This window comes from Mesoplodon mirus (genome assembly GCF_964341445.2).
Source record: "Mesoplodon mirus genome assembly, chromosome: 2".
NCBI lineage: Eukaryota > Metazoa > Chordata > Mammalia > Artiodactyla > Ziphiidae > Mesoplodon > Mesoplodon mirus.
In genome coordinates this window covers 103,974,823-104,001,067 of record NC_138977.1, presented here as the reverse complement: position 1 = coordinate 104,001,067, position 26,245 = coordinate 103,974,823, and the positions used below count along the sequence as shown (strand labels likewise).

General features: G+C 36.0%; 1 protein-coding gene across 2 annotated transcripts in view; it reads left to right on the top strand.

Moving 5' to 3' along the window:
- CENPC (centromere protein C) overlaps positions 1–26,245 on the top strand; it is a 91,957-nt gene that overhangs the window by 24,268 nt on the left and 41,444 nt on the right. For both annotated transcript variants that reach the window (XM_082629491.1, XM_082629490.1), the window contains exons 6-8: positions 7,816–8,098; positions 9,356–9,571; positions 13,113–13,723. In XM_082629491.1, the coding sequence (XP_082485617.1) occupies positions 7,816–8,098; positions 9,356–9,571; positions 13,113–13,723 (1,110 nt within the window). The remainder of the gene's footprint in view (positions 1–7,815; positions 8,099–9,355; positions 9,572–13,112; positions 13,724–26,245) is intronic.

Genomic DNA, 26,245 nt, shown 5'->3' with positions numbered 1-26,245 from the left:
GCAGGCTTAGCGGCCATGGCTCACGGGCCCAGCCGCTCCGTGGCATGTGGGATCTTCCCAGACCAGGACACGAACCCGTGTCCCCTGCATCGGCAGGCAGACTCTCAACCACTGCGCCACCAGGGAAGCCCTCAGTATACTTTTGAATTTTGGTCCATTTGTTTATTCTTAATGTCAACACAATACTGTTTTACTAATTGTAGTTTTATAGCATATGCTGATATAAAGGTATCTATTTATATATCTAGTTCTGATACCTGCCACTATTCTACCATTCTTAGACCTTTTTAATTTCTATGAATTTTGTTTATTCAGTTTCCAGTAAAATTTTGTTGTGATTTTAACTAAAGTTGCATTTAATTTGTATAGTAATTTTGTGAAAATTCATATTTTTGCATCATTTAGGTTTTCTGCTTAAGAACAAATATGTCTTATATATTTATGTCCTTCAAAAGTGTGTGAAGGGTACTATCAGTAGCATGAAAGGATAACCCACAAAATGGGGGAAAATAATTGCATATAGTATATCTTATAAGGCAGTGGTCTCTAACCTTTTTGGCACCATGGAGCGGTTTTGTGGAAGACAATTTTTCCATGGACTGGGGGTTGGGGGGGCGGGTGGTTTTGTTATGATTCAAGCACATTACATTTATTGTGCACTTTATTTCTATTATTATTACGTTGTAAGATCTAATGAAATAATTATACAACTCACCATAATGCAGCATCAGTGGGAGCCCTGAGCTTATTTTCACTTGCCAGTCACTGATAGGGTTTTGATATGAGTCTGCAAGCAATTGATTTATTATGGTCTCTGTGCAGTCAGAACTCTTTGCTAATGATAATCTGTATTTGCATCTGCTCCCCAGTTCTACCTCACATTAGAGTCTCATAAGGAGCATGCAAGCTAGATCCTTTGCATGTGCAGTTCACAGTAGGGTTCGTGCTCTGATGAGAATCTAATGCCACCGATGATCTGACAGGACGTGGGGCTCAGGTGATAATGCGAGCGATGGGGAGTGGCTGTAAATACAGGTGAAGCTTTGCTCGCTCACCTACTGCTCACCTCCTGCTGTGTGGCCCTGTTCCTAACAGGCCATGGACCGGTGCTGGTCCGTGGCCTGGGGGTTGGGGACCCATGAAATAAGGGATTTATATCAAGAATACATAAAGACTTCCTGTAACTCAACAACAACAAAAATAAACATCCCAGCTGAAAAGAGGACTTGAATAGACATTTGTCCAGTTGGCCAATGAATGTGTTTTACCTGCCTTCACTAATCGAGTTTGCTTTCAGACTTGCATGTCCTTCAAGTGGCTTGTAACCTGAACAAGATATTTGCCTGAGTTGTTTTCTGGGAACTTCAAGTCAGCTGCATCTAGTTTGTGCTGAGCTGGTTAAGCCTGAATAGGACCACCCTTCAACTGGTTATGCTTAAGTGTCCACTCCAGTAGCCTTTTGACCGTGCAGAGGCCTGTGCAGAGTGATGATTATTGCAACTTTTTTTCAGTCACCTTTCCCCAAGCTCCCCACGCCTCAGATCATCTTGTTTGGCTGCCTTGCAAATAAACCCTCTCTTTACTACAAAACCTTGTTGTCTCAGCGTTTTGGCTTGCTATGCATCTGGCAAGCTGATAACAACTACATGAAAAGTTGTTCAACATTGTTAGTCATTAGGGATATGCAAATCAAAACCCCACAGAGATACCACTTTATACATATTAGGATGGACATTAATACTTTTTAAATAAAATAAAAGATGTTGAGGATGTGGAATTTATAGAAACCCACATGCATTATGCAGCCAGTGGAAAACAGTTTGGTGGTTCCTCAAAAAATTAGGTATTAAGTAGTATTTCTACTTCTAGGTTTATATTCAAAAGAATTGAAAACAGGGACTCAAACAGACACTTATACCCCAGTGTTCATAGCAGTATGATTCATAATACCCAAAAGGTGGAAACAACCAAAGTGTCCCATGAACGAGTGAATGGACAAACAACATGTGGTACATGTGTAGAGTGGAATATTATTCAACCATAAAAAGGAATGAAGTTCTGATACATGCTACAACATGGAAGAACCTTAGAAACATTATGCTAAATAAATATACTTCTGGACTTTCCTGTTGTCTTTCCCTTAGTGATTTCTAGTCTTGATTTCTTTATGGCATAGCATATATACACTATGTCATTTTAGTTCTTTTAAATTTGTGAAGATTTGTTTTATTTGTTTTATTTGTTGTCTGCCTTTATGAATGCTTCATGGGCACTTGAAAAACAAGTATTCTGTTGTTGAGTGCAGTTGACCATAAATGTCAATTATGTTGTATTACTAATTTTTATACATTGTTTGATGCAGTTTGCTAAAATTTTGAGAATTTTTTGCATCTAAGTTAATGAGAGATAGTGGTCTGTAGTTTTCTTTTTTATGCTGTATTTGTATGGTTTTGGTATCAAGGTAATGCTCACCAACCTTATAAAATGAGCTGGAAATTATTCCCCCTTCTAATTCCTAGAAGGGATTATGTAAAATTGATTTTAATTCTCTGATTTTTTGGTATAATATTCTCCAGTGATATCATCTGGTCTGTGGCATTTCTTTTTCAAGAGCTTTTACGTTACAAATTCAGTTCTTTAATAGTTATAGGACTATTTAGGTTATTTATTTTATCTTGGCACATTTTTGATAGTTTATGATTTTTGAAGAATTGGTCCATTTCTTCTAAGTTGTTGAGTTTATCAGCATAACGTTGTACATAGTTTTACTTTGTTATCCTTTTAATGGCTGCAGGATCTGTTGTGATATACCATTTTATTCTGGATATTGTTGATTTGTGTCTTTTTGCCTTTGTTAATTTTGTTACAGGATTATCATTTTTATTCACTGTTTTAAAAGAACTAGCTTCTTGTTTCAGTAAGTTTTTATGTTTTCCTGTTTTTAGTTTCATTGATTTCTGCTCTTATTTTTTCCATTCTTGTCCTTGGTTTGGGTTTATTTTGCTCTTTTTTTAGTTTTTGAGGTAGAAACTTTATTTTATACTTTGGTTTATAATCCAGTACTATTTTATTAAATTTGTTACTCAAAGTGTTCCAGCTTTGGCCATTAGAAAGCTCTTTCACTGGCTCCTATGCCCCTTTGATGGACCCCATTTTTGTTGTTATTGCTGTTGTTTTTGAACACTTCCTTACCTTCTGGAATTACAGGATGCTCCAGGCTCAACTTACCCTAGAATCAGCCATTTCTCCAAGGAGCCAGTGGTTCCTTTTACTGGAGAATGGTATTAGGAACCAAGATCTGGGTGCTAGGTGTGCTGTTTCTCCTGGGGTGTAATGCTTCAAGGTTGTCTCAACTGACAGAGCAAGGAAATATGTGTGTGTATGGTAACCGGTATATATAAACATATCTATAAATATTTTTCTGTGTAACTGTATCTGTATTAAGTTAAACATGAATTCATATTGATGTTTCCAACTGTAATTTATTACCACATGGATTATTATTCTTGCTTCTTTGCCTTGCTTATCTGTAAACGTCCACTCTGTGTGTAAGAAACTTGGCACTTACCACTCACCATCCACCTACTTAACTTTTTATTCCTATATACATGTATAACAGTATCAGAATTGTTGACTTAAACCCATGGAAAACCATTTTATCTACTGGAGTACAGTGCTTATGTACAATTTCTTTATTGTACTTAATTTACAATATTGTGTTAGTTTCAGGTATACAGCAAAGTGATTTGGTTATATATATATGTATATATGTACACATACATATACTTTTTTCTTGATTCTTTTCCATTATAGGTTATTATAAGATATTGAATATAGTCCCTGTGCTACACAATAAATCCTTGTAGTTTATCTATTTTATATATGGTAATGTGTATCTGTTAATCCCGTACTCCTAATTTATCCCTCTCCCTCCTTCCTCTTTGGTAACCAGAAGTTTGTATTCTGTGTCTGTGAGTCTGTTTCTGTTTTGTTTTATTTTTCAGATTTCACGTATAAGTGATATCATATAATATTTGTCTTTGTCTGTCTGACTTAATTCACTTAGTATGACAATGTTATGTACAATTTCTTTAGCTTTTAGTTTTACAGACTCTATTCATTTCTAACCTTACTTAGGTCAGCATTTTTCCTCACCCCCGTAAGTGAGGTGGTTTGTATGTATCATATCATATCATATATCATATCATATCATATGATATAGAATGTGGTATATGTAATACTGTGTGACTTCCAAGGTTAGGACGTAAAAGGCTTCTGCTTGGCTCCTTCCCTTTCTCCTTATTGCCCTCTTAGGATACACTCTACCTTATAACCCAGACATCATGCTGTGAGGAAGCCCAAACTAGCCTACTTGCAGACATACATAGACAGCAATATTCCTTCGGCCTGCAGCCAGCCTCAGATGTTAGACATGTGAGTAAGCAAGCTTTCAAATTGTTCCAGGCCCCAGACTTCATGGAGTAGAGACAAGTCATCCCTGCTGTGCCCTGCCAAATTCCGGCCCCACAGAATAAGTGAACATAATATATGGTTGTTTTATGCAGCCAAGGCATGGAGTTACTTATTATGCAGACAGAGTAACTAGAACAACTCCCTAATTCCCAACTGACATACTGTTGTCATATATTTTATTTCTGTTATCCTCTATTTTAATTCTGCTATGTATTTTGATATCTTTTATCTCTATAAGACTTTATTTTTGTTTTAATCAGTCAGTGTTTATATTTACACATACATCACTGTTTGTGCTCTTTATTCCTTTTAAAAAATGATTTTAAAAAATTACGGTAAAATAATATAACAAAATTTACCATTTTAAACATTTTTAAGTGTACAGTTCTTTGGCATTAAGGACAGTCAGGTTGTCTAACTGTCACCACCATCCATCCACAGAACTTATTCATCTTGCAAAACTGAACCCATTAAACAATCTCCCCCTACCCCCCAGCCTCTGGTAACCACGCTTCTACATTCTGTTTTTGAATTTGACTACTCTAAATACCTCATATGAGTGGAATTGTGTAGTTTTTGTCCTTTTGCAACTGGCTTATTTCACTTAGCATAATGTCCTCAAGTGTCAGCCAGGTTGTAGCATGTGTCAGGATTTCCTTTATAAAACTGAATAATATTTCACTGTATGTATACCATATTTTGTTCTGTCCATTTATCCATTGATGGACATTTAGGTGGTTTCCACCTTTTGTGTTTTGTGAATAACGTTGCTGTGAGCACAGATGTACAAGTACCTCTTGCAGCCCCTGCTTTCAATCTTTTTGGATATATAGGCAAAAAAGGAATTACTAGATCATATGGTAATTGCATTTTTAATTTCTTGAGGAACGACCAAGCTATCTTCCATAGTGGCTGCATCATTTTACATTCCCACCAGCTGTGCACAAGGGTTCCAGTTTTTCTATATCCTCACCAACACTTGTTAACTTGTTATTTTCTCCCTCCCTCCCTCCCTCCCCATCCTAATGGGTGTGAAGTAGTATCGCATTGTGGTTTTGATTTGTTCATCATTATCGTCATTAGGGAATTTTAAATTAAAACAACAGTTAGATACCACTACACAACTATAATGGCTAAGATCCAAAAGCTGGGTCTCTTTTGTAACTCCTATTTATTTGAGAGTTTCTGTCTTTTCATTTGTTTCAAGAGAATTTATAATTGAACGTTAAGACTTTTTTTTTTTTTTTTTTTTTTTTTTTTTGCTGTACGTGGGCCTCTCACTGTTGTGGCCTCTCCCGTTGCGGAGCACAGGCTCTGGCCGCGCAGGCTCAGCGGCCATGGCTCACGGGCCCAGCCGCTCCGCGGCATGTGGGATCCTCCCGGACCGGGACACGATCCCGCGTCCCCTGCATCGGCAGTCGGACTCTCAACCACTGCGCCACCAGGGAAGCCCCGTTAAGACATTTTTATGGTGGTTGCTTTAAATAAATTCTTGTTAAATAATTCCAGCATCTGATTCATCTTGTCCATTTGCATCCATTGATCGTATTTTCTTCTTCAGATTGTGTTTTTTCTTTTTTTAAAATTTTTATCATGATGAATCATTTTGATTGTATCCTCAACATTTTGGTTATTATGTTAAGGGACTCTTCATTGTATTTCAGTCATTTGTTATAGTTGCCCTGTTTTGGTTTAATGTGAAGGCTCTTGCCTATTTTTGTGGAGTTTATTTCCAATGACGTTTAAGTGTTTAGAGTTCTAGCAGTGGTATTTTGGTTTGTTTCATTTTCTGATGCTACAGGGGATTCACCACATTATCTGTTGTTGCTTAAGGCTTGAGGTTCCTAGCAAATATACCTTCTTCCAGCTTTCAGAGTTCTGTTATTATTGTTGGTTTAAGTTGTACTTAAAGGGAGAAGCAGGAAAAAGTGAGTCTATGTAATTTTGTTCCAGAATCAAAAGCCATTTTAGCTTATTTTAAATTTTTAATCTTTTCTTTTTGAGAGTATGAATCAGTATGAGTACTACCCAGCCATTCTACTTTTTCTTTGATATTTGAAGGTTAAGGGTTAAGAGAATATATATTTCTCTTTATATAGCTATAAAGATATATATGTCTAATATATATTCTCTTTGTATAGGTATCAAGATGTATGTGTATATAAATATTCTCCTTATATATACATATAAGATATATTTTATATATCTATATATGTATCTGTTCTATATGTATATGTGTATGTATATGTATAAAAATGTGCTCATCTAGCTGCCCTAGTTTACCCAACTCTTAACCTAAAGATTGAATCTCAAAATTTTTCTAGGATTACCTGTTACTTATTTTAGCTATGTAAAGATTTATTTAAATCTTTAAAAGAATTTTTATTTTATTGTGGTAAGAACATTTTATTTTATTTTTTTTTAATTTTATTTATTTTTGGCTGCATTGGGTCTTTGTTGCTGCGCATGGACTTTCTCTAGTTGTGGCAGGCGGGGGCTACTCTTCATTGCAGTGGCTTCTCTTGTTGCAGAGCATGGGCTCTAGGCACGTGGGCTTCAGTAGTTGCAGCACATTGGTTCAGTAGTTGTGGTGCATGGGCCCTAGAGCGCACAGGCTTCAGTAGTTGCGGCACGCAGGCTCAGGAGTTGTGGCACACAGCCTCAGTAGTTGTGACTCGTGGGCTCTAGAGTGCAGGCTCAGTAGTTGTGGCACATGGGCTTAGTTGCTCTGTGGCATGTGGGATCTTCCTAGACCAAGGCTCGAACCCGTGTTCCCTGCATTGGCAGGTGGACTCTTAACCACTGCACCACCTGGGAAGTCCCAGTAAGAACATTTTTACATGAGATCTTCCCTCTCAACAGATTTTTAAGTGTACAATAGAGTATTGTTATGTATAGGCACAATGTACTCTAGATCTCTAAAACTTATTTATCTTGTATAACTGAAACTTTACACCTGTTAATTAACAACTCCGAATTTCTCCCTTCTCCCAGTTCCTGGCAACCATTATTCAAATCTCTCCTTCTCTGAGTTTGACTATATTCAAATCTTGAATAAATTTACTATATCAATAAAACTGTGAATTTTCTATGTTTGAGGATTTTATTCATTTTAGAACTGTGGAGCATGGACCAAATACACCTTTCAGTTTATTAATTTCATAAATTAGAACTCTTAAAGTACTTGTGTATTTTAATCCTTGATCTTTGATTATAAACTTAATGACCTGTGAGTCTTCTGGAAACTTTCTAATTAAATTGTTGCTGTATTTTAAAAAGCACATTTTGTTCTAGTATTATTATTTAAAGAGTTTTTAATACCTTCATGTAATTTTCTTCTAGTTCAGGCCCATGAGTTTCATCAGGAAATTTTGGAAACTGATGTTCATTCTAACAATACATCTGACTCGAGAAAAATGTCAAGTAAAAAACTAAAAGATCATCACAATGAAGCTGATGAGGAATTTTACTTATCTATTGGCTTACCTTCTGATCTGGATGCAAAAGCATCTTTATTGAAAAAGACTATTCCATCTGTTGCCCAAAAGAGAGAGACCTATACTTCTGAAAATTCAGTAAATATGCTGCCTTCAAGTACAGAGATTTCTCATAAAACCAAAAAAAGGTGAATTTTTGTTTATTTAAATGATATTAATCTTACTGTATTTTGTCTTTTATGTTAAAAAGTGGGTAATTTAGTCTTTTAGGTATTTTATAGTAAGTATTGAGGAATATTAACATGTTTTGAGAAAAACATAACATACATTTAGTATATATTCAGTTTATATTTAATATGGAAGGCCTTAAAGTGTTCTTCAGAGAAGTTTGGGGGTAAACTTTTCTATGGTCTATGGAAAAGCATGTTTTTTTTTCTTTTTTCTTTTCTTTAAGATTTTTATTTTAAAATACTGTAGACATACAGAAGATAACACAATAGGCACTCACATATTCAGATTTGACATATGTGAATATTTTGTTATATTCAGATCTTTCTCTTTTTAAAAAAATGTTTTTTATTGAAGTATAGTTGAATACAATGTTGCATTAATTACTGCTGTACAGCATAGTGACTCAGTTATACATATATATACATTCTTTTTCATATTCTTTTCCTTTATTGTTTATCACAGGATGTGTTTTTTTTCCTTATAATAAGTTTTCTATAACTTCCTAAGAGAAACAATTTGTATTTTCTCTATGTTATTTCTAATTATAAGGGTAGGTATATATCAGGTCATCTGAGGGTAGCAAAGAGTAAGTTTTGTTGAGGATGAGTTGCGGTAAACCCACATCCATTTCTTGGGGCTTTCCCTTTGACCTTTAAGAAGCAAAATAGATTGTTCAAGGTCCTTTGCTATTGGGAACCTCTGCCATGAGTGTAATATCTTTCTAGGGTCTTGTGTGATTCTTGGAGCTGAGGAGTTAAGTACATTCTAAGATTTTGCTATTCACAGTGTGATCTGCAGCTCAGGATCGAGAGCAGTGGCATTATCTGGAAGCCTGTTAGAAATATAGAATCTCAAACCCTATGCTAGACCTACTGAATCAGAATCTACATTTTAGTAAGATTCTCCAGATGGTTCAAATTCATATTAAATGTTTGAGAACTAGTGTTCTAAGCTACACATTTCCTTGTTATATGATTTAGCCATTCTTTTTCTCTCTTATTTTTTTCTATCAACAAATACAAAATTTAATTTTTCTGAGCAATTTGCCTTGTGTATGTTGTGTAAGAGAAACACATCAACATTTATAATTTTTAAATAAAGGCCCACTGGAAAATTTTGTAAGCAGTTGTATTGTCACTGTAAGGGAGTTCAGGAATACTTATAACTCAACAAATGGTGGGAACATTCATCATGTCTTCCTTTTAACCTTTTAGGTTAAACTTTGAAGATAAAGATGATTTGAATAAAGTAGAAGTAATGAATAAAGTATCAGAAATAGAGGATAAAGTATCAGAAGGACCACAAGAGAAGAAAGAGTTAGGAACATCTCAAAAAAGAATACAAGATTCAGAATGTGAAGATCAACCACAAGCTAGAAAGAGTTTTTCAACATTGTTTTTAGAAACTGTAAAAAGAAAAAGTGAATCCAGGTGAGTTATTAAGAAATGGTCCACATTTTTCTTTCACATTCTTTGAATAGTATCTAAGGATTCTTAGTGATACTTAACTAGAAGTTAATCTTAATTGACACAATTTTTAATTGAAATTATGTCTAACCCATAAGGAGAGAGTAGTTTCTTACCAGTAAGTTAATCCCAAAGCCATCATTTAAGGGATATTAAATTAGATGTGAAAGAAAAGTTTATTCAGCTTTCATTGCTTCTGTTCATCAGCACTTTCTAGTATGTATGAGATCAAAGAATAAAGACAGTATTTAGAAATAAAATTATGTCAGGGTGCCTGTATTCCACTGTTAAGTGTTTTAAATGTTTTTTCTATTTCTTTTTTTTTTTTTTTTAGTTTCTGCTTTATAACAAAGTGAATCAGTCATACATATACATCTGTTCCCCCATCCCTTCCCTCTTTCTATTTCTTTTGATTGTGTTAGTAAAAGGATAGTCCTAAAATAAGTTTTAATCTGTTTTTGCCTACTTAAAAACCTTTGGTGGTTCTACAATATCCATACAGTGATTCTTAACTGGCTGCACATTAGAGTTAACTAGAATTAATAGCAGCTAGGGTTGAGAACCACTGGTCTATAGAATAAACTTGAGATCTGTCAGCTGGTATTTAAGGCTTTCACTGTCACTAGTGAACTGTTTCTACCAACTTGTCATACATATTTGCAGTTGTCCTGGCTTTGGCACGCCTTTTCCCCTTGTCGTATGCCAATTTATATTTTATTCTAAGGTCCATGGTAGGCTTCTGATTTTTTCCAAGTCCCACTCCAGTGTTTTTTAAAATAGTTCTTGCCTTGTATTATAGTTTAGCTATTTTGTATATCTTTCTTAGTAGGTTAAGACATAAGCCCTTCTTTCCAGGAGTTTAGTTTCTTTTGTGTTTTCTGTGAGATCTATCAGAATGCTAGTGAATATATTAGGAAGGTTTTATAAAAAACATATTGAATGAATGAAATTCCTCTTTGGTTCAGTCTGTGTTCCATAGTTGACTCCTCCCCTCCCCACCCCTCCAGTCTTCCTCCCTCTCCCCCCGCCTTTGTGTGTGTGTATATATATACAGTATATATATATATATATATATATATATACATATATACAGTATATATATATACATATGTATATATGTGGCCTCCTATCCCTTGTATGGATGTTGCCCCATAATCTGATAGAAATACGTTATACTTAGAGGCTAATTATATCTATGTCCAAAAAAGTAATTAAGTATTTTTTAATGTGCTGGGTTTTTTTTTTAATAAACTAGTGAGTAAAGTGTATGTTTAATTGCTGTAGCCAGATGTAACTACTCACTATTACTTGTGCTTTCCTGCTCCTTTTCTGTGCTTATGCTCTTCCTTATGATTGTCTTTCTTGTATTTCCTCATGACCAAATCATATCCATTCTTCAAGATCCAACTCAAATGCCACAGAGTCTTTCTTGATTTTTTCCACCTAGCCAGAAGTCATCTTTCTATATTCTCAATTTTAATAGTGTTGTCTAGTCCATTTGAGCTGCTAAACAGACTGGGTGGCTTACAAACAACAGAAATTTACATTTCACAGTGCTGGAGGCTGGGAAGTCCAAGATCAAGGCTCAGGTAGATTCACTGTCTGGTGAGGCTTGCTTCCTGGTTCATGGATATCTGTCTTATTGCTATAACCTCAAATGGTAGAAGGTAGTGAGGGGGCTTTCTGGGGTCTCTTTTATAAAGATACTAATTCATTTATGAGCCATTCCACCCTAATGACCTAATCACTTCCTAAAGTCCCCACCCTCAAATACCATCATACTGGGGATTAGGTTTCAATTTATGAATTTTTGAAGGGTGTAAACATTTGATCTATAGTAAGTGTCAAAGTTGTTTCCTAAGGATATCTTTGGTTTGAATAACCTTGAAGTTATGGAAGTCTCTTGAATAGAGGAGTGGATTTAGAGAGTTCTTGTTGGCTGGTTTGGGAAGGCTTTATTTTTAAATACTTAGCATTACTTCTTTAATATATAGAATTAATAGATATTACAGATAACATACAGTAAAGCAAATTAAACATTTATATCAGAGTGGCTTTTTCTTTAAGTGCTGAAAAATAATATTTCTGTTTAAACATGGTCTTCTATTTATATATTATGTGGTCTATTTATAGTGACTTTGCTTTTTTATTAGATTTTCTAGAGTTTTCTAATTATATAAACTTGTAAGAGTCTACCTATTAGAAGACAGTATATTTCTTAGCATATATGTGTATAAATTTTTTACATTATAAGATTTATCAGGGGTTTGAGATTAGAGAAGTAGAGAAGGCATTTTCATTTTATAATCTTTTTTTATATCTTAAAAATGAGAAAAAAACTAGACATGATAATCCAGTTCTTCCATTCTTCCTTTTCTTCTACTGTGTATAAAAATAGTTAAGCATCCTTATTCAAGTGAAAAAGGCAGAAACAGGAGTGTATATGCTGGCTTTGGAATTTGGATGTTTACCCTAGGTGTTTATTTTTGCATATTCACTCCAATATATGGTTTGCTCAAGGCTGTTGTCATAAAAAGGAGGGAAGTGCAAAATGACTCCATCAGATTACCATCTTTTGAATAATTCCATCCTTCTTTAGAAAACTTTTCCAACTAATTGGAAGAGATGCTGTGTAATCCCAGTGTGCTTACCTTTCTAGATACACTTCATTTATTTCTATACTCTGATTACAGTATTAAAACACATATGAAAATGTGTGAATTATCCAACTTGGAGTGAATTTTTACATAATATAATTTAGTCTGTAATTTTGTTGTGTTTTCTTAGACTATTAGACTAGAAGGTATCTCAGAAATAATCTTGTTTTGGATGTTAAGGGATTCAGGCCCCAAGAGACATCTATATAAACAAAATTTAATATAACATTATATATAATAATGGCATGCATTTTTGTACTATAAGTCAATGTATCTGGGCTGTATTTATACATCTCTGGGTTTTATCTGTTTAATGTATGTAATGAATGGAGGAATGCCAAATTAGTTGATACAGTAGAGATTCCTTCCAGCTCTAAATTTCTGTGATCCCATTAGGGTAATAAATGAGTATGCTCAGATATTATAGAAATGTAAAAGGAGGGAAGAATTTTTAAAAAAAACTATTTATTTACTTATTTATATTTGGCTGCGTTGGGTCTTAGTTGCGGCACACAGAGTCTTTCGTTGTGGCGCGTGGGCTCATTGTGGTGCATGGGCTTCTCTCTAGTTGTGGCGTGCGGGCTCAGTAGTTGCAGCACATGGCCTCAGTAGTTGTGGCGTACAGGCTTAGTTGCCCCGTGGCATGTGAGATCTTAGTTTCCTGACCAGGGATTGAACCCACATCCCCTGCGTTGAAAGGCGGATCCTTAACCAGTGGACCACCAGGGAAGTCCCAGGAAGGATTTTAATGGGGAAGGAAAAATTGAGGAGACATGTGAACTGCTCTTTAAAGCAAAGGTAAAAGCTTTACTTTTTGAGCTATTATTTATTGTAACATTCTGTTTTAGTTCTATTGTTAGGCATATAGCAACTGCTCCACCTCATTTATCTCCTGCAAATAATATGAAGTTATTAGAAGATGAATTTATAATTGATGAATCAGATAAAAGTTTTGCCAATCAACCATGGATTACTATACCAAGAAAGACTGGGCCTCTGAAACAATGCACAGTATCTCCTGCTGAGAGCACTGTACTCCTTCAAAGGAAGAAGTCAAGAGAAAAACATGACAGTGTATCATCTACAGGTTTGAAAAGTGGCAAACATCCTGGTAAAGCTCACCCAGTAGAGAAATCTCAGTCTTCTGAACAAAAAATACTCGGTGGGAGTTGTGCTTTGACAGATGAAATGGAAAATAATTGTAAATCTTCAAAATATGAAATGTATTCTGAGAATGCAAAAAAATCATCTGGAAACAAAAGGACTATAAAACAAAAACGGGGAACAAAATTTAAGGCCAGTGTAGTTGAAGAACAAGTTGACATGGAACAATCTAAAGGTAGAAATATAAATATATCACATATTGCCCAAGACAGGTTACAAAGAAATTCAGACCGAAATATGGACGAGGGTGAAGAGATAAGTGTTCACACTTCCAAAAAACAGTTGCTACCTCTGGGTAAGTATTTATATGTATAAATACTTATAACGTGAGTATTTATATGTAATGTAAAGTGGTAGAATATTATTCTACCACTTTGTGTTTTTGTGATACTCCTATTTAGCTTTGGGAAGTAGGCAAAGTAAACTTAAATCTATACAGAGCCTCAAAAGCTTACAAACTCTTTTCTAGAATCTCTTTATTTTACACATAATTCAACTCCAGGTCACTTGACTTTTGTGTAGCTTCTAAAACGGCAGCATATATAAAGGGAAAAGTAAAAGGTAAAGGCTTAGTAAACCAGGTGGTTACCATAACACAAATAAGACAGCATCATATATTCTTGAGGTTTATTAAAATATAAATTGGGAAAAAATTAAGCTAGTGGGGCTAGTTCTTATAGATAAAAATTAATACTCTTCTATTCCATTATTTACTCATTATTTATTTATTATCCAAACTGGGACATTTGAGAATGGGAGAGGATGTCAGGACAGTAAACATAAACTGGGATTGTCCTGTCAAACCAAATATGTCAAACCAAAATATGGCCACTCTTCTTATGTCATCACTGTATAGTGATTGAGATTTGTAATGGTGACACTATCATGAAGAAAAGATCGATTTGTGCTTTTTGTATCACTTTTTTTATTGAAGTATAGTTGTGTTTCAGATGTACAGCAAAGTGAATCAGTTATACACGCACACACACACACACACACACACATATATTCTTTTTCATGTTCTTTTCCGTTATAGGTTATTACAAAATTTTGAGTATAGTTCCCTGTGCTATATAATAGGTACTTGTTGGTTATCTATTTCATATATAATAGTGTGTATATGTTAATTCCAAACTCCTAATTTATCTGCCGTTCCCCCCACCTTTCCCCTTTGGTAACCATAAGTTTGTTTTGTATGTCTGTGAGTCTATTTCTGTTTTGAAAATAAGTTCATTTGTATCTTTTTTTTTTTTTTTTTTGGTAGATCCACATATAAGGGACGTTATATGATATTTGTCTTTGTCTGGCTTAGTTTGCTTAGTATGATAATCTCTAGGTCCATCCATGTTGCTGCAAATGGCATTGTTTCATTCTTTTTTTATGGCTGAGCAATATTCCATAGTGTATGTGTGTATGTATATGTGTGTATGTGTGTGTGTATGTGTGTATATACACACATACATACACACATATATTATACATTACACCTTCTTTATCCATTCATCTGTGGATGGACATTTAGGTTGCTTCCATGTCTTGGCTATAGTAAATAGTGCTGTAGTGAACATTGGGGTGCATGTATCTTTTCCAATTACGGTTTTCTCTGGATATATGTCCAAGAGTGGGATTGCAGATCATATGGTAACGCTATCTTTAGTTTTTTTTTTTTAACATCTTTATTGGAGTATAATTGCTGTCTTTAGTTTTTTAAGGAACTTCCATACTGTACTCCACAGTGGCTGCACCAATTTACATTCCCACCAACAGGGTAGGGAGGGTTCCTTTTCCTCCACACCCTCTCCAGCATTTGCTATTTGTAGACTTTTTGATGATGGCCATTCAGACTGGTGCGAGGTGATACCTCGTAGTTTTGATTTGCATTTCTCTAATAATTTACAGTGTTGAACATCTTTTCATGTGCCTCTTGGCCATCTGTATGTCTTCCTTGGAGAAACGTCTGTTTAGATCTTCTGCCCATTTTTTGATTGAAATTGTTTGTTTTTTTGATAGTGAGCTTCATGAAGTGTTTGTATATTTTGGAGATTAATCTCTTGTTGGTTGCTTCGTTTCCAACCAAATATTTCCAATGGGGAAATATTTTCTCCCATTTTTGGGTTGTCTTTTTGTTTTGTTTATGGTTTCCTTTACTGTGCAAAAGCTTTTAAGTTTAATTAGGTCCTATTTGTTTATTTTTGTTTTTATTTTCATTACTCTAGGAGGTGGATCCAAAAAGATATTGCTGTGATATATGTCAAAGAGTGTCCTGCCTATGTTTTCCTCTAGGAGTTTCATAGTATCCAGTCTTAAATTTAGGTCTGTAATCCATTTGAGTTTATTTTTGTGTATAGTGTTAAAGAATGAAATTAGAACATTCTCTATCTGTGGCTGACAAGTTTTCCCAGCACCACTTATTGAAGAGATTGTCTTTTCTCTATTGTGTATTCTTGCCTCCTTTGTATTGTTTTGCAGTACGCGGGCTTCTCACTGCTCTGGCCTCTCCCATTGCGGAGCACAGGCTCCAGACGCGCAGGCTCAGCGGCCATGGCTCACGGGCCTAGCCGCTCTGCGGCATGTGAGATCTTCCTGGACCGGGGTACGAAACCATGTCCCCTGCATCGGCAGGCGGACTCTCAACCACTGCGCCACCAGGGAAGCCCCCTAGCCTCCTTTGTAAAATTAATTGGCCATAGGTGCGTGGGTTTATTTCTGGGATTTTTGTCATGTTCCATTGATCTGTATGTCTGTTTTTGTTCCAGTATCATACTGTTTTGATTACTGTAGCTTTGTAGTATAGTCTGAAGTCCAGGAGCCTGATTCCTCCAGCTCTGTTTTTCTTTCTGAAGGTTGCTTTGGCTATTCAGGGTCTTCTGTGTTTCCATACAAATTGTAAAATTTTTTGTTCTGGTTCTGTGAAAAATGCCATTGGTAATTTGATAGGGATTGCATTGACTCTGTAGATTGCCTTGGGTAAGATAGTCATTTTGACGATACTGATTCTTCCAATCCAAAAACATGGTATATCTTTCCATCTGTTTTGTCATCTTTGATTTCTTTCGTCAGCATCTTAAAGTTTTTGGAGTACAGGTCTTCTGCCTCCTTAGGTGGATTATTCCTAGGTATTTTATTCTTTTTGATGCAATGGTAAATGGGATAGTTTCCTTAATTTCTCTTTCTGAACTTTTGTTGTTAATGTATAGAAATGCAACAGATTTGTGTTTTAATTTTGTATTCTGCAACTTTACTGAATTCATTGATGAGCTCTAGTAGTTTTCTGGTAGCATCTTTAGGATTTTCTATATATAGTGTCATGTCATCTGCAGACAGTGACAGTTTTCTTTCTTTCTTTCCAATTTGGATTCCTTTTATTTCTTTTTGTTTCCTGATTGCTGTGGCTAAGACTTCCAAAACTATGTTGAATAAAAGTGGTGAGAATTGGCATCCTTGTCTCGTTCCTCATTTTAGAGGAAGTGCTTTCAGCTTTTCACTGTTGAGTATGATGTTGGCTGTGGGTTTGTCATATATGGCCTTTGTTATATTGAGGAATGTTCCCTCTATGCCCACTTTCTGGAGAGTTTTTATCATAAATGTGTGTTGAAGTATATCACTTTTTAAGTAATAGAAAAGGTATTTCTTACAGAAAGAATTTTCTCCAGAATAGTTAATGGAATAGAAAACACTTACCAAATGTAATTGCACTTCATGTGTGCATAATATAATTTAATCCTTCTCGACAATCCTATATGGTAGGAGATAACACTCAAAGGAAGTTAAATATTGGTCCAGGGTCTGTCCCAACATAGAGCCCATATTTTCTCAGCTGTATCAAGAAGTTTTGAAATAAGTGAAAACGTTTTTGATGTTCAAATGGAAAAACTGTTATTTAATGGGGAAATTTTCTTGACCAAAAATGTTTTTGCACCTGAAGGTTCTAAATATACTATACTCGATTGTGGATATAGAGGGAAGAGAGAGTGTATTAAAGCACAATATTTAAGCTAGTTTTTAATTTAAAAAATTCCACTTTAATATAGTTACCACTCAGTTATTTTAGCTTTCTTTTTGTATAGTCTATAACATAGACTTTATATCACCTGAAATAATAGTTGTCAGACTTCAATTTTTGCCTGTATGTGCCTTTGCATACTTGAAAAATTCTGCTTAGAATAGAAGGAAAAGTGACCTATTTTGTGGCCCTCTTATAAATGTCAGACATGTACCACATCTTTTTTATTGGAATTATTCTTTATTTTTTTGCTTATTTCAGTTTCTTGTTAGCAGTTGTTTATTTTAAGGAAATACAACATGGAGAATCTGACTAAACTGAAGGAGGTAGTTAACATTACAAGAAAGCATTTTTCTTACTAGTTCTTTAAGTAGAATATGAATTCACAGAATTTGAAGATACAAGATTTTGATTTATCTGTAATTTCTTAGGAAAAAACATTACATCAAGAAAGTGTACTTGAAAGATACTCTCTGAAATTATAAATGTTAAAAGACTTATTGAGTACTTGCTATATATTGTACACTAATTTTCATGTATATTAAATTTTTCTTATCTAGGTTCATTAGTGAATATAGCATTCTGTATTAATTTTCTTTTGCTCTCATAACAACTTACTACATACTTAGTGGCTTAAAACAACACACATTTATTATCTTACCGTTCTGTGAGTCAGGAGTCTGAAATGGATTTTACTGGGGCAAAATCCAGGTGTTGACAAGGTTTTTTGTTCCTTTTTGGTGGTTCTAGGAGAGGATCTGTTTCCTTGCTTTTTCTACCTTCTTGAAATCGCCTATGTTCCTTAAATCATGGCTCCCCTTTTACATCCTCAAAACCCGCAATGCCAGCCTTTTTATTGTTTCAAATTTCTCTTGCCTCTCTTCCATCATCCCATCTCTCTCCCTCTTACCACAGCTTTTAGGGACACATGTCATTAGATTCGGCCAACCTGGATAATCCAGGATAATCTCACCATTTTAAGGTTTATAACCTTAATCATATCTCTAAAGTCTCTTGCCACGTAAGATAATATTTTCACAGATTTTGTGATTAGGTTGGGTGCATCTTTAGGAGGCTGTTATTCTGCCAACCACATCAGTTTTCAAAGACTAAAAATATTGAGATAATTTAATTCCAAAGATATTTTACTCTGAAGATAATTTTCCTTTAGTTCACAAGCACTTGACATACTCTCGTAATGCCTAAACTGATGACCTGGATTGAGCAAATTAACTTTTCTACTTTTGTTGTCTCACAGGCTTCTCAAGCTGAACATGCTGGGAACTAAATTCTTCCAAACTTCTTCCTCCTCTCATTTTCAGTATCTTCATAAATGGAGCCATAGTAAATCTATTAGCTCAAGAAAGAAATCTGATTCATCTTTAGCTCCTGTTTTCTTTACCTAGCAAACCATATAAAGTCAGTAAGTCTTTTGACTTCTTCTTAAGTAGCTTTCACATCTGTTATTTCTCTCCATTCCTCCTGCTACTCCCCTTAGCGAAACTAGAGTAATTTATTTCTTAGAGTATTGTAGCAGTTTATGCATATACCTTCTCACTTTTCTCTTCCTCTCCAGATTCATCTCCTGGGTTGCTTTATAATGAAATTTTTCCAGTTCCATGAACAGACCACTTTCACAAGTGGACCTTTAAATATGCTCTTCCTTTTTTTTTTTTAATTAATTAATTTATTTTTGGCTGCACTGGGTCTTCGTTGATGTGCACGCACTTTCTCTAGTTGCGACGAGTGGGGGCTTCTCTTTTTTGCGGTGCGTGGGCTTCTCACTGCTGTGGCTTGTTGCAGAGCATGGGCTCTAGGTGCATGGGCTTCAGTAGTTGTGGCTCGCAGGGTCTAGAGTGCAGGCTCAGTAGTCCTGGTGCATGGGCTTAGTTGCTCCGTGGCATGTGGGATCTTCCCGGACCAGGGCTCGAACCCGTGTCCCCTGCATTGGCAGGCAGATTCTTAACCACTGCACCACCAGGGAAGCCCTCTTCCTTTTACTTAGAAAAATTTTCCTAAATATACTCTGGGTTCCTTACCAAGCTTTGTACTCAGTTTAAATATCACTTTCCTTGATACTTACCCCTCAACCTGGTATGTTCCTATATTTGCTCTAATAGCACTCTTCATTTTCAGACATATAATTACTTGCTGAATTTGTCTTGTATTCTAGAGTCTGGACTGAAAGCTCCATGAGAACAGGGACTATATCTGTCCTATTCCTAAAATAGTCCCCATATCATAGCCTTAGCATTTCTGTGGGTCACTGGAATATATTATCAACAGTGACAGAAGTATTACTCTATTTTGAATGAATACTTTTGTGGTGTTTATTTAAAAATGCCCACCTTCAGCATCCTATTCCTGTACATGTAAATATGCAAAATTTTCTACAGTAGTCACCTCTTTTCTGGTTGTTTCCCTGTTTATGACATATGTCTCCTCAGTTCTAAGTCACCTCTCTTCACATTACCAGCTGTTTCATATATCAGCTTTATTTTCTATATATTTTCTTTTTTTATTAGTTTTCTAAATTTGTTGTCATTCAGTTTTTAACCTTTCCTGATCTGGAACTGGATTCTGAAATGATGTTCTTAATTGTTTTTTTTTGGTGTTTGTTTGTTTGTTTCTGCGGTATGCGGGCCTCTCACTGTTCTGGCCTCTACCGTTGCGGAGCACAGGCTCCGGGCACACAGGCTCAGCAGCCATGGCTCACGGGCCTAGCTGCTTCGTGGCATGTGGGATCTTCCCGGACCGGGGCACGAACCCATGTCCCCTGCATCGGCAGGCGGACTCTCAACCACTGTGCCACCAGGGAAGCCCCAATTGGTTTGTTTTTTACTTTGTATGATTTTTTTTTCCTATATCACTGTCTGAATAAATCTTTGATGGTAGCATTTTCCCCCTCACATTCTTTTGCTTTAAATCATTATTCACATTAGTGTTTGAGTCAATTCATGGACATGGACAATAATCTCTGTCATCATAAGCACCTCTCATTTGTTAGAGCAGTTCCTGAGGATATTTTTGAGAAGTGTAAGGGAAGAACAAGAAAGGAAGAAATAGAAGAAAAAAAGTTGGAGAAGAGAGATGAGATTGGAGAGGGGCTGGAAAATGATGCTCATCAGTGAGGATTCTTGCTGTTGTACAAATAATTCTTGAAACTACTAATCACTGTCAACCATGTTGAAAGTTCCCATTCTTGCTTTAGTGTTTTGGAAATTGACCCTTTATTGTTTTCTATATCTACTCCCTAAAAGGTCTTATTTACTGACAAGGTTTACTTTGTGGTAACTCTTCTAATGTCTTCTATTATCATCACTTCAAAAGTATTGGTTGATACTATTAAGCATAATATTGGTAAAATAGATTATTTTCTTTTTTTAATTAAAATTTTTGTGCCTGGTTCAGTATAATTAAGGTGAATACACCTTATAAGCATGAATCAGTTCTCTTTTATCAGCATTTTATCCCAAATTTAAAGTATTGCCAAATCCTGTAACTTATTCTTAAAGTAGAATCAGAGAGTGATACTGCTGTGAGGGTTCATGACAGAATTTGGCTCATTTTATCCTTTATCCCTCTACTCCCCAATCAAATTTAACTGGGGAAATGACTAAAGCACCTAGAACAGTGCTTTTCATATTTGCATGTGCATTTGAATTCACTGAGGGTCTTGTTAAAATACTGATTAATAAACTGATTTAGTAGGTCTGGGGTGGGACCCAAGATTCTGTATTTCTAAACAGTCTATTCCAGGTGATGCTGGTATAGCTGGTTTGTGAACCACATTTTGAGTATCAAAATTTAGATAGTATCTAAAATAGCTCATGCTGGGTAGCAGTTTTGCCAGTATCACTGCTTAGTGAAATATAGGCTTCAACCTGAATTCATTATTTTGATGCCTATTTATTGAGAGCCTGGGTACCAAACATAATGTTATATGTTATAGGTAATAAAGATGACTAAGATGTAGTTTTCATTCTAGCCTAATTAAGCACCAGCTAACTTCTGGTACTGTATTATTCTGGTTCTCCATGTTCTTTGTTAGATTTCCTTCAGTGTCTTTTTATTGATTACTTTTTCTCATTTCATCTATAAATTTTGATGACGGTCTCTATATTTCCCAAGTTTAATAGTTTTCCTTCTGTTCTTCCTTTACATTCATACTTTGAGAACATTTTTTCTTTGCATTAGATATCAACTCTGTCTGAATTAGTTCCCCAAATTTACCTTCTTAGTGATAGCTCTAGTCTTGTATGTCCAGATTTCAACCCCTATTATGCTGTCCTTTCTTCTTTTTATTCTGTATAATTTAATACTTAATTATGTGGTTATATATAATGCCTGCTCTGTTGGCCTTATATACTATTTTCTGTTTGTTTTTTGTTTTTTTCTTCCAGTTTTATTGAGACATCATTGATATACAACACTATGTAAGTTTAAAGTATGCAGCATAATGATTTCACTTACATAAATCATGAAATGATTACCACAATAAGTTTAGTGAACATCTGTCATTTCATACAGATACAGAATTAAGGAAGTAGAAAAACATTATTTTCCTTGTGATGAGAACTCCTTGGATTTACTCTCTTAACAACTGTCATACATAATGTACAGCAGTATTAATTATATTTATCATGTTGTACATTACATTCCTAGTAATTATTTCTGTTATAATTGGAAGTTTGTACCTTTTGATTGCCTTCATACAATTCTCCTTCTACCCTCGCAACTCTGATAACCACAGATCTGATCTATTTTTCTATGAGATTATTTGTTTTTGAAGTATAATTGACTACAACACTGTGTTAGTTCTTGTCACACAACATAGTGATTCAGAATTTCTATACATTTCAAGCTGATTGCCATGACACATCTAGTTAAGATCTGTCACCATATAAAGATGTTACATAGTTATTGATTATATTCTAACACCGTATGTTTCATGCCCATGACTCATTTGTTTGCAGCTGGAACTTTGTAGCTCTTAATTTCCCTCCCCTATTTCTTTTCTTCCATATCCCCTCCACATGTTTGTGTTTTTATACTTGTTTTCTAGTCTCATAGCACTGTGGTCAGAAATGTTGCTTAATATGATTGCAGTCTTCTTATGTTTACTGAGACTTGTTTTGTGGCCTACCGTGTGATCCATCCTGCAGAATGTTCCATGGGCCCACAAAATTTGGATGGAATGTTCTCTATATATCTTTTAATTCCATCTGATTTAATATGTCATTTAAGGCCAGTGTTTTCTTGTTGGTTTTCTGTCTGGATGATCTGTCCATTGATGTAAGTGGGGTTTACAGTTCTCTACTATTATTTTTACCATCAGTTTCTCCCTTTATATCTGTTAGTATTTGCTTTATATATTTAAGTGCTCCAATGTTGGATGCATATACATTTACAATTGTTATATCTTCTCCTTGGATTGATCCCTTAATCATTATATAATGTCCTTCTTTGTTTCTTGTTAGAGTTTTTGTTTTAAAGTCTGTTTTGTCTGAAATAAGTATTGCTACCCCAGCTTCCTTTTGATTTGCATGGAATACCTTTTTCCATTCCCTCACTTTCAGTCTGTGTGTGTCTTTAGATCTGAAGTGAGTCTCTTGTAGGTAGCATCTATATGGGTCTTATTTTTCAGTCACTCTTATTTCTTTGATTGGAGCATTTAGTCTGTTTACATTTAAAGTAATTATTAATAGGTATTTATTGCCATTTTGTTAATAGTTTTGTAGTTATTTTTTGTTCCTTCTTATGCTCTCTTCCCTTGTGATTTGATGTCTACCTTTAGTGTTATGTTTGGATTCTTTTTTCCTTTTCGTGTGTATGTCTGTTATGGCTTTTTGGCTTGTGGTTAACATGGAGTTTATATATAGCAATCTATATGTATTACATGATTATTTTAAGTTGCTGATTTCTTAAGTTCGAACGCATTTTAACAACCCTGCATTTTACCCCCTATTTACCATGCTTAAAATTTTTTGACATAATATATACATCATGTTTTATTTATCCCTTAACTGCTAACAGATATAGACGACTTACTACTTTTGTCCTTTAACCTTTCTACTAAGTTTATAAGTGGTTGATCTACTACCTTTCCTGTATATTTGCCTTTACCAATGAGATTTTTCCTTTCATGATTTTTATATTCCTAGTTGTGGCCTTTTCTACTTAAAGTCCCTTTAACACTTTTTATAAACCTGGTTTCATGGTGCTGAACTCTTTTAGATTTTGCTTGTCGATAAAACTTTTGATCTCTTTCAAATCTGAATGATAGCTTTGCCGGATAGTCTTGTTTGTAGGTTTTTTCCCTTTTGTCACTTTAAATATATTGTGCTACTCCCTTCTGGCCTGCAGAATTTTTGCTGAAAAGTCAGCCAGTAGCCTTATGGAAGTGCCCTTGTATGTAACTAGTTGCTTTTCCCTTGCTGCTCTTTTTTTTTTTTTTGCGGTACGCGGGCCTCTCACTGTTGTGGCCTCTCCCATTGCGGAGCACAGGCTCGGGATGCGCAGGCTCAGCGGCCATGGCTCACGGGCGCAGCCGCTCCGTGGTATGTGGGATCTTCCCGGACCGGGGCACAAACCCGGTGTCCCCTGCATCGGCAGGCGGACTCTCAACCACTGCGCCACCACGGAAGCCCTCCCTTGCTGCTCTTAATATTCTCTTTTTAATCTTTTTTTTTTTTTTTGCCATTTTAACTTATTTTTTAAAAAAAAATTATTGAGGTATAGTTGATTTACAGTGTTGTGTTAATTGCTGTACAGCAAAGTGACTCAGTTATGCATATCTACATTCTTTTCATATTCTTTTCTATTATGGTTTATCACAGGATATTGAATATAGTTCCCTGTGCTATACAGTAGGACCTTGTTTATCCATCCTATGTGTAATAGTTTGCATCTGCTAATCCCAAGCTCCCAGTCCTCCCCTCCCCCACTCCCCCTCCCTCTTGGCAGCCACAAGTCTGTTCTCTATGTCTGTGAGTCTATTTCTGTTTCACAGATATGTTCATTTGTGTTGTATTTTAGATTCACATAGAAGTGATATCATATGGTATTTGTCTTTCTCTTTCTGACTTCACTTAGTATGATAATCTCTAGGTCCATCCATGTTGCTGTAGATGGCATTATTTCATTCTTTTTTATGACTAATATTCTATTCTGTATATATATAACATCTTCTTTATCCATTCACCTTTCAGTGAACATTTAGGTTGTTTCCATGCCTTGGCTATTGTAAATAGTGCTGCTATGAACATAGGGGTTCAGGTATCTTTTCTAATTAAACTATAATTGTTGGGGTATATGCCCAGGAGTGGGATTGCTAGGTCATATGCCATTTTAATTTCATTGTGTGTTACTGTGGTCCTCTTCGGGTTGATCTTGTTTGGGACTCTCTGTGCTTCCTGAACCTGACCGTTTGTTTCTTTTATCTCATTAGGGAACTTTTCAGTTATTATGTCTTCAAATATGTTCTCCGACCCTTTTCTCTCTCTTTTTCTGGGACCTTTATAATGTGAGTGGTAGTACACTTGATGTTGTTGTTCCACATATCTCTTAAACTGTCCTCATTTCTTTTTATTTTTTCTTTTTCTCTTCAGCTTGAATGATTTCCACTACTCTGTCTTCCAGTTCACTGATCCATACCTCTGTAGCATCTAATCTGCTGTTGATTCCTTCCAGTGTATTTTTAGTTTCAGTTATTGTATTTCTTCAGCTCTGTTTGGTTCTTCTTTATAATTTCTAAGTCTTTTTGTTAGAAACTTCTAATTTCTCACTGTGTTCATCATTCTCCCTAGTTCTTTGAGCATCTTTATTAAGATCATTATCTTGAACTTTTAATTGGGTAAATGGGTTAACTTCATTTCATTTAGTTCTTCTAGGGCTTTATCTTGTTCCTTTGTTTGGAACATATTCCTCTGTCACCTCATTTTGCCTAATTCTCTTTTTATTTCTATGTGTTTAGTAGGTTGGTTACAGTTCCAATCTTGGGGAAGTGGCCTTCCTTATGAGATGTCCAGTGGGTGCCCATCAGTGACCTGCCCTCTGGTCATCAAAGCTATATGCTCTAGGGGTGCCCTGTGTGGGCTGAGTTGGCCCTTCGGTTGTGGCAGGTTGATTACTGTGGATGCACTGGTAGACAGGCTTGCCCCCATCTGGTTGGTTTTCTGGCCCTGCATAATGTGGAGGCTGCTGGCTGCTGGTGGGCGGAGCCAGGTCCTGGGGTGGCTGGGTGTGGTGCTGGAGGTCTTGGAGCTAGTGTTGGCCTGCTGGTGTGTGGGGCTGTGGCCTGGGGAGGTGGTTCCTGGGGTTGATGTTGTCTGCTGATGGGCAGAACCTGTTCCTGACATGGGTGGCTGTGAGGCCCACGGTGTCCTGGAGCTGGTGTACATTCACTGGTGAGCAGAGCTGGGTCCTTGGATTTTTGGCTCTAGAGCCCTGGGATTCCTGGAGCTGGTGTCAGCCTGATGGTGGCTAGCGCTGAATCCTGGTGGTTGGCTGTGGGGTCCCAGGGGCCCAAGGGATAGTGCTGGCTCACTGGTGAGTAAGGCTGGGTCACCACTAGGCTAGCTTCTTGGCCTCGGGCATCCCAGGACTGGCGCCAACCAGCAGGTGGGAGGATCTGGGTTCTGGCACTAATAAGCTAGAGAGAGGATTCCAGAATTGTGCTTGCCGACAGCAGTGTCCTTGTGATAGAACAAGCTCCCCAAAATGACTGCAACCAGTGTCCTTGTCCCCAGGGTGAGCTCCAGTTGCCTCCTACCTCTTTGGGAGGGTCTCCAAGATCAGCGGGTGGTTCTGACA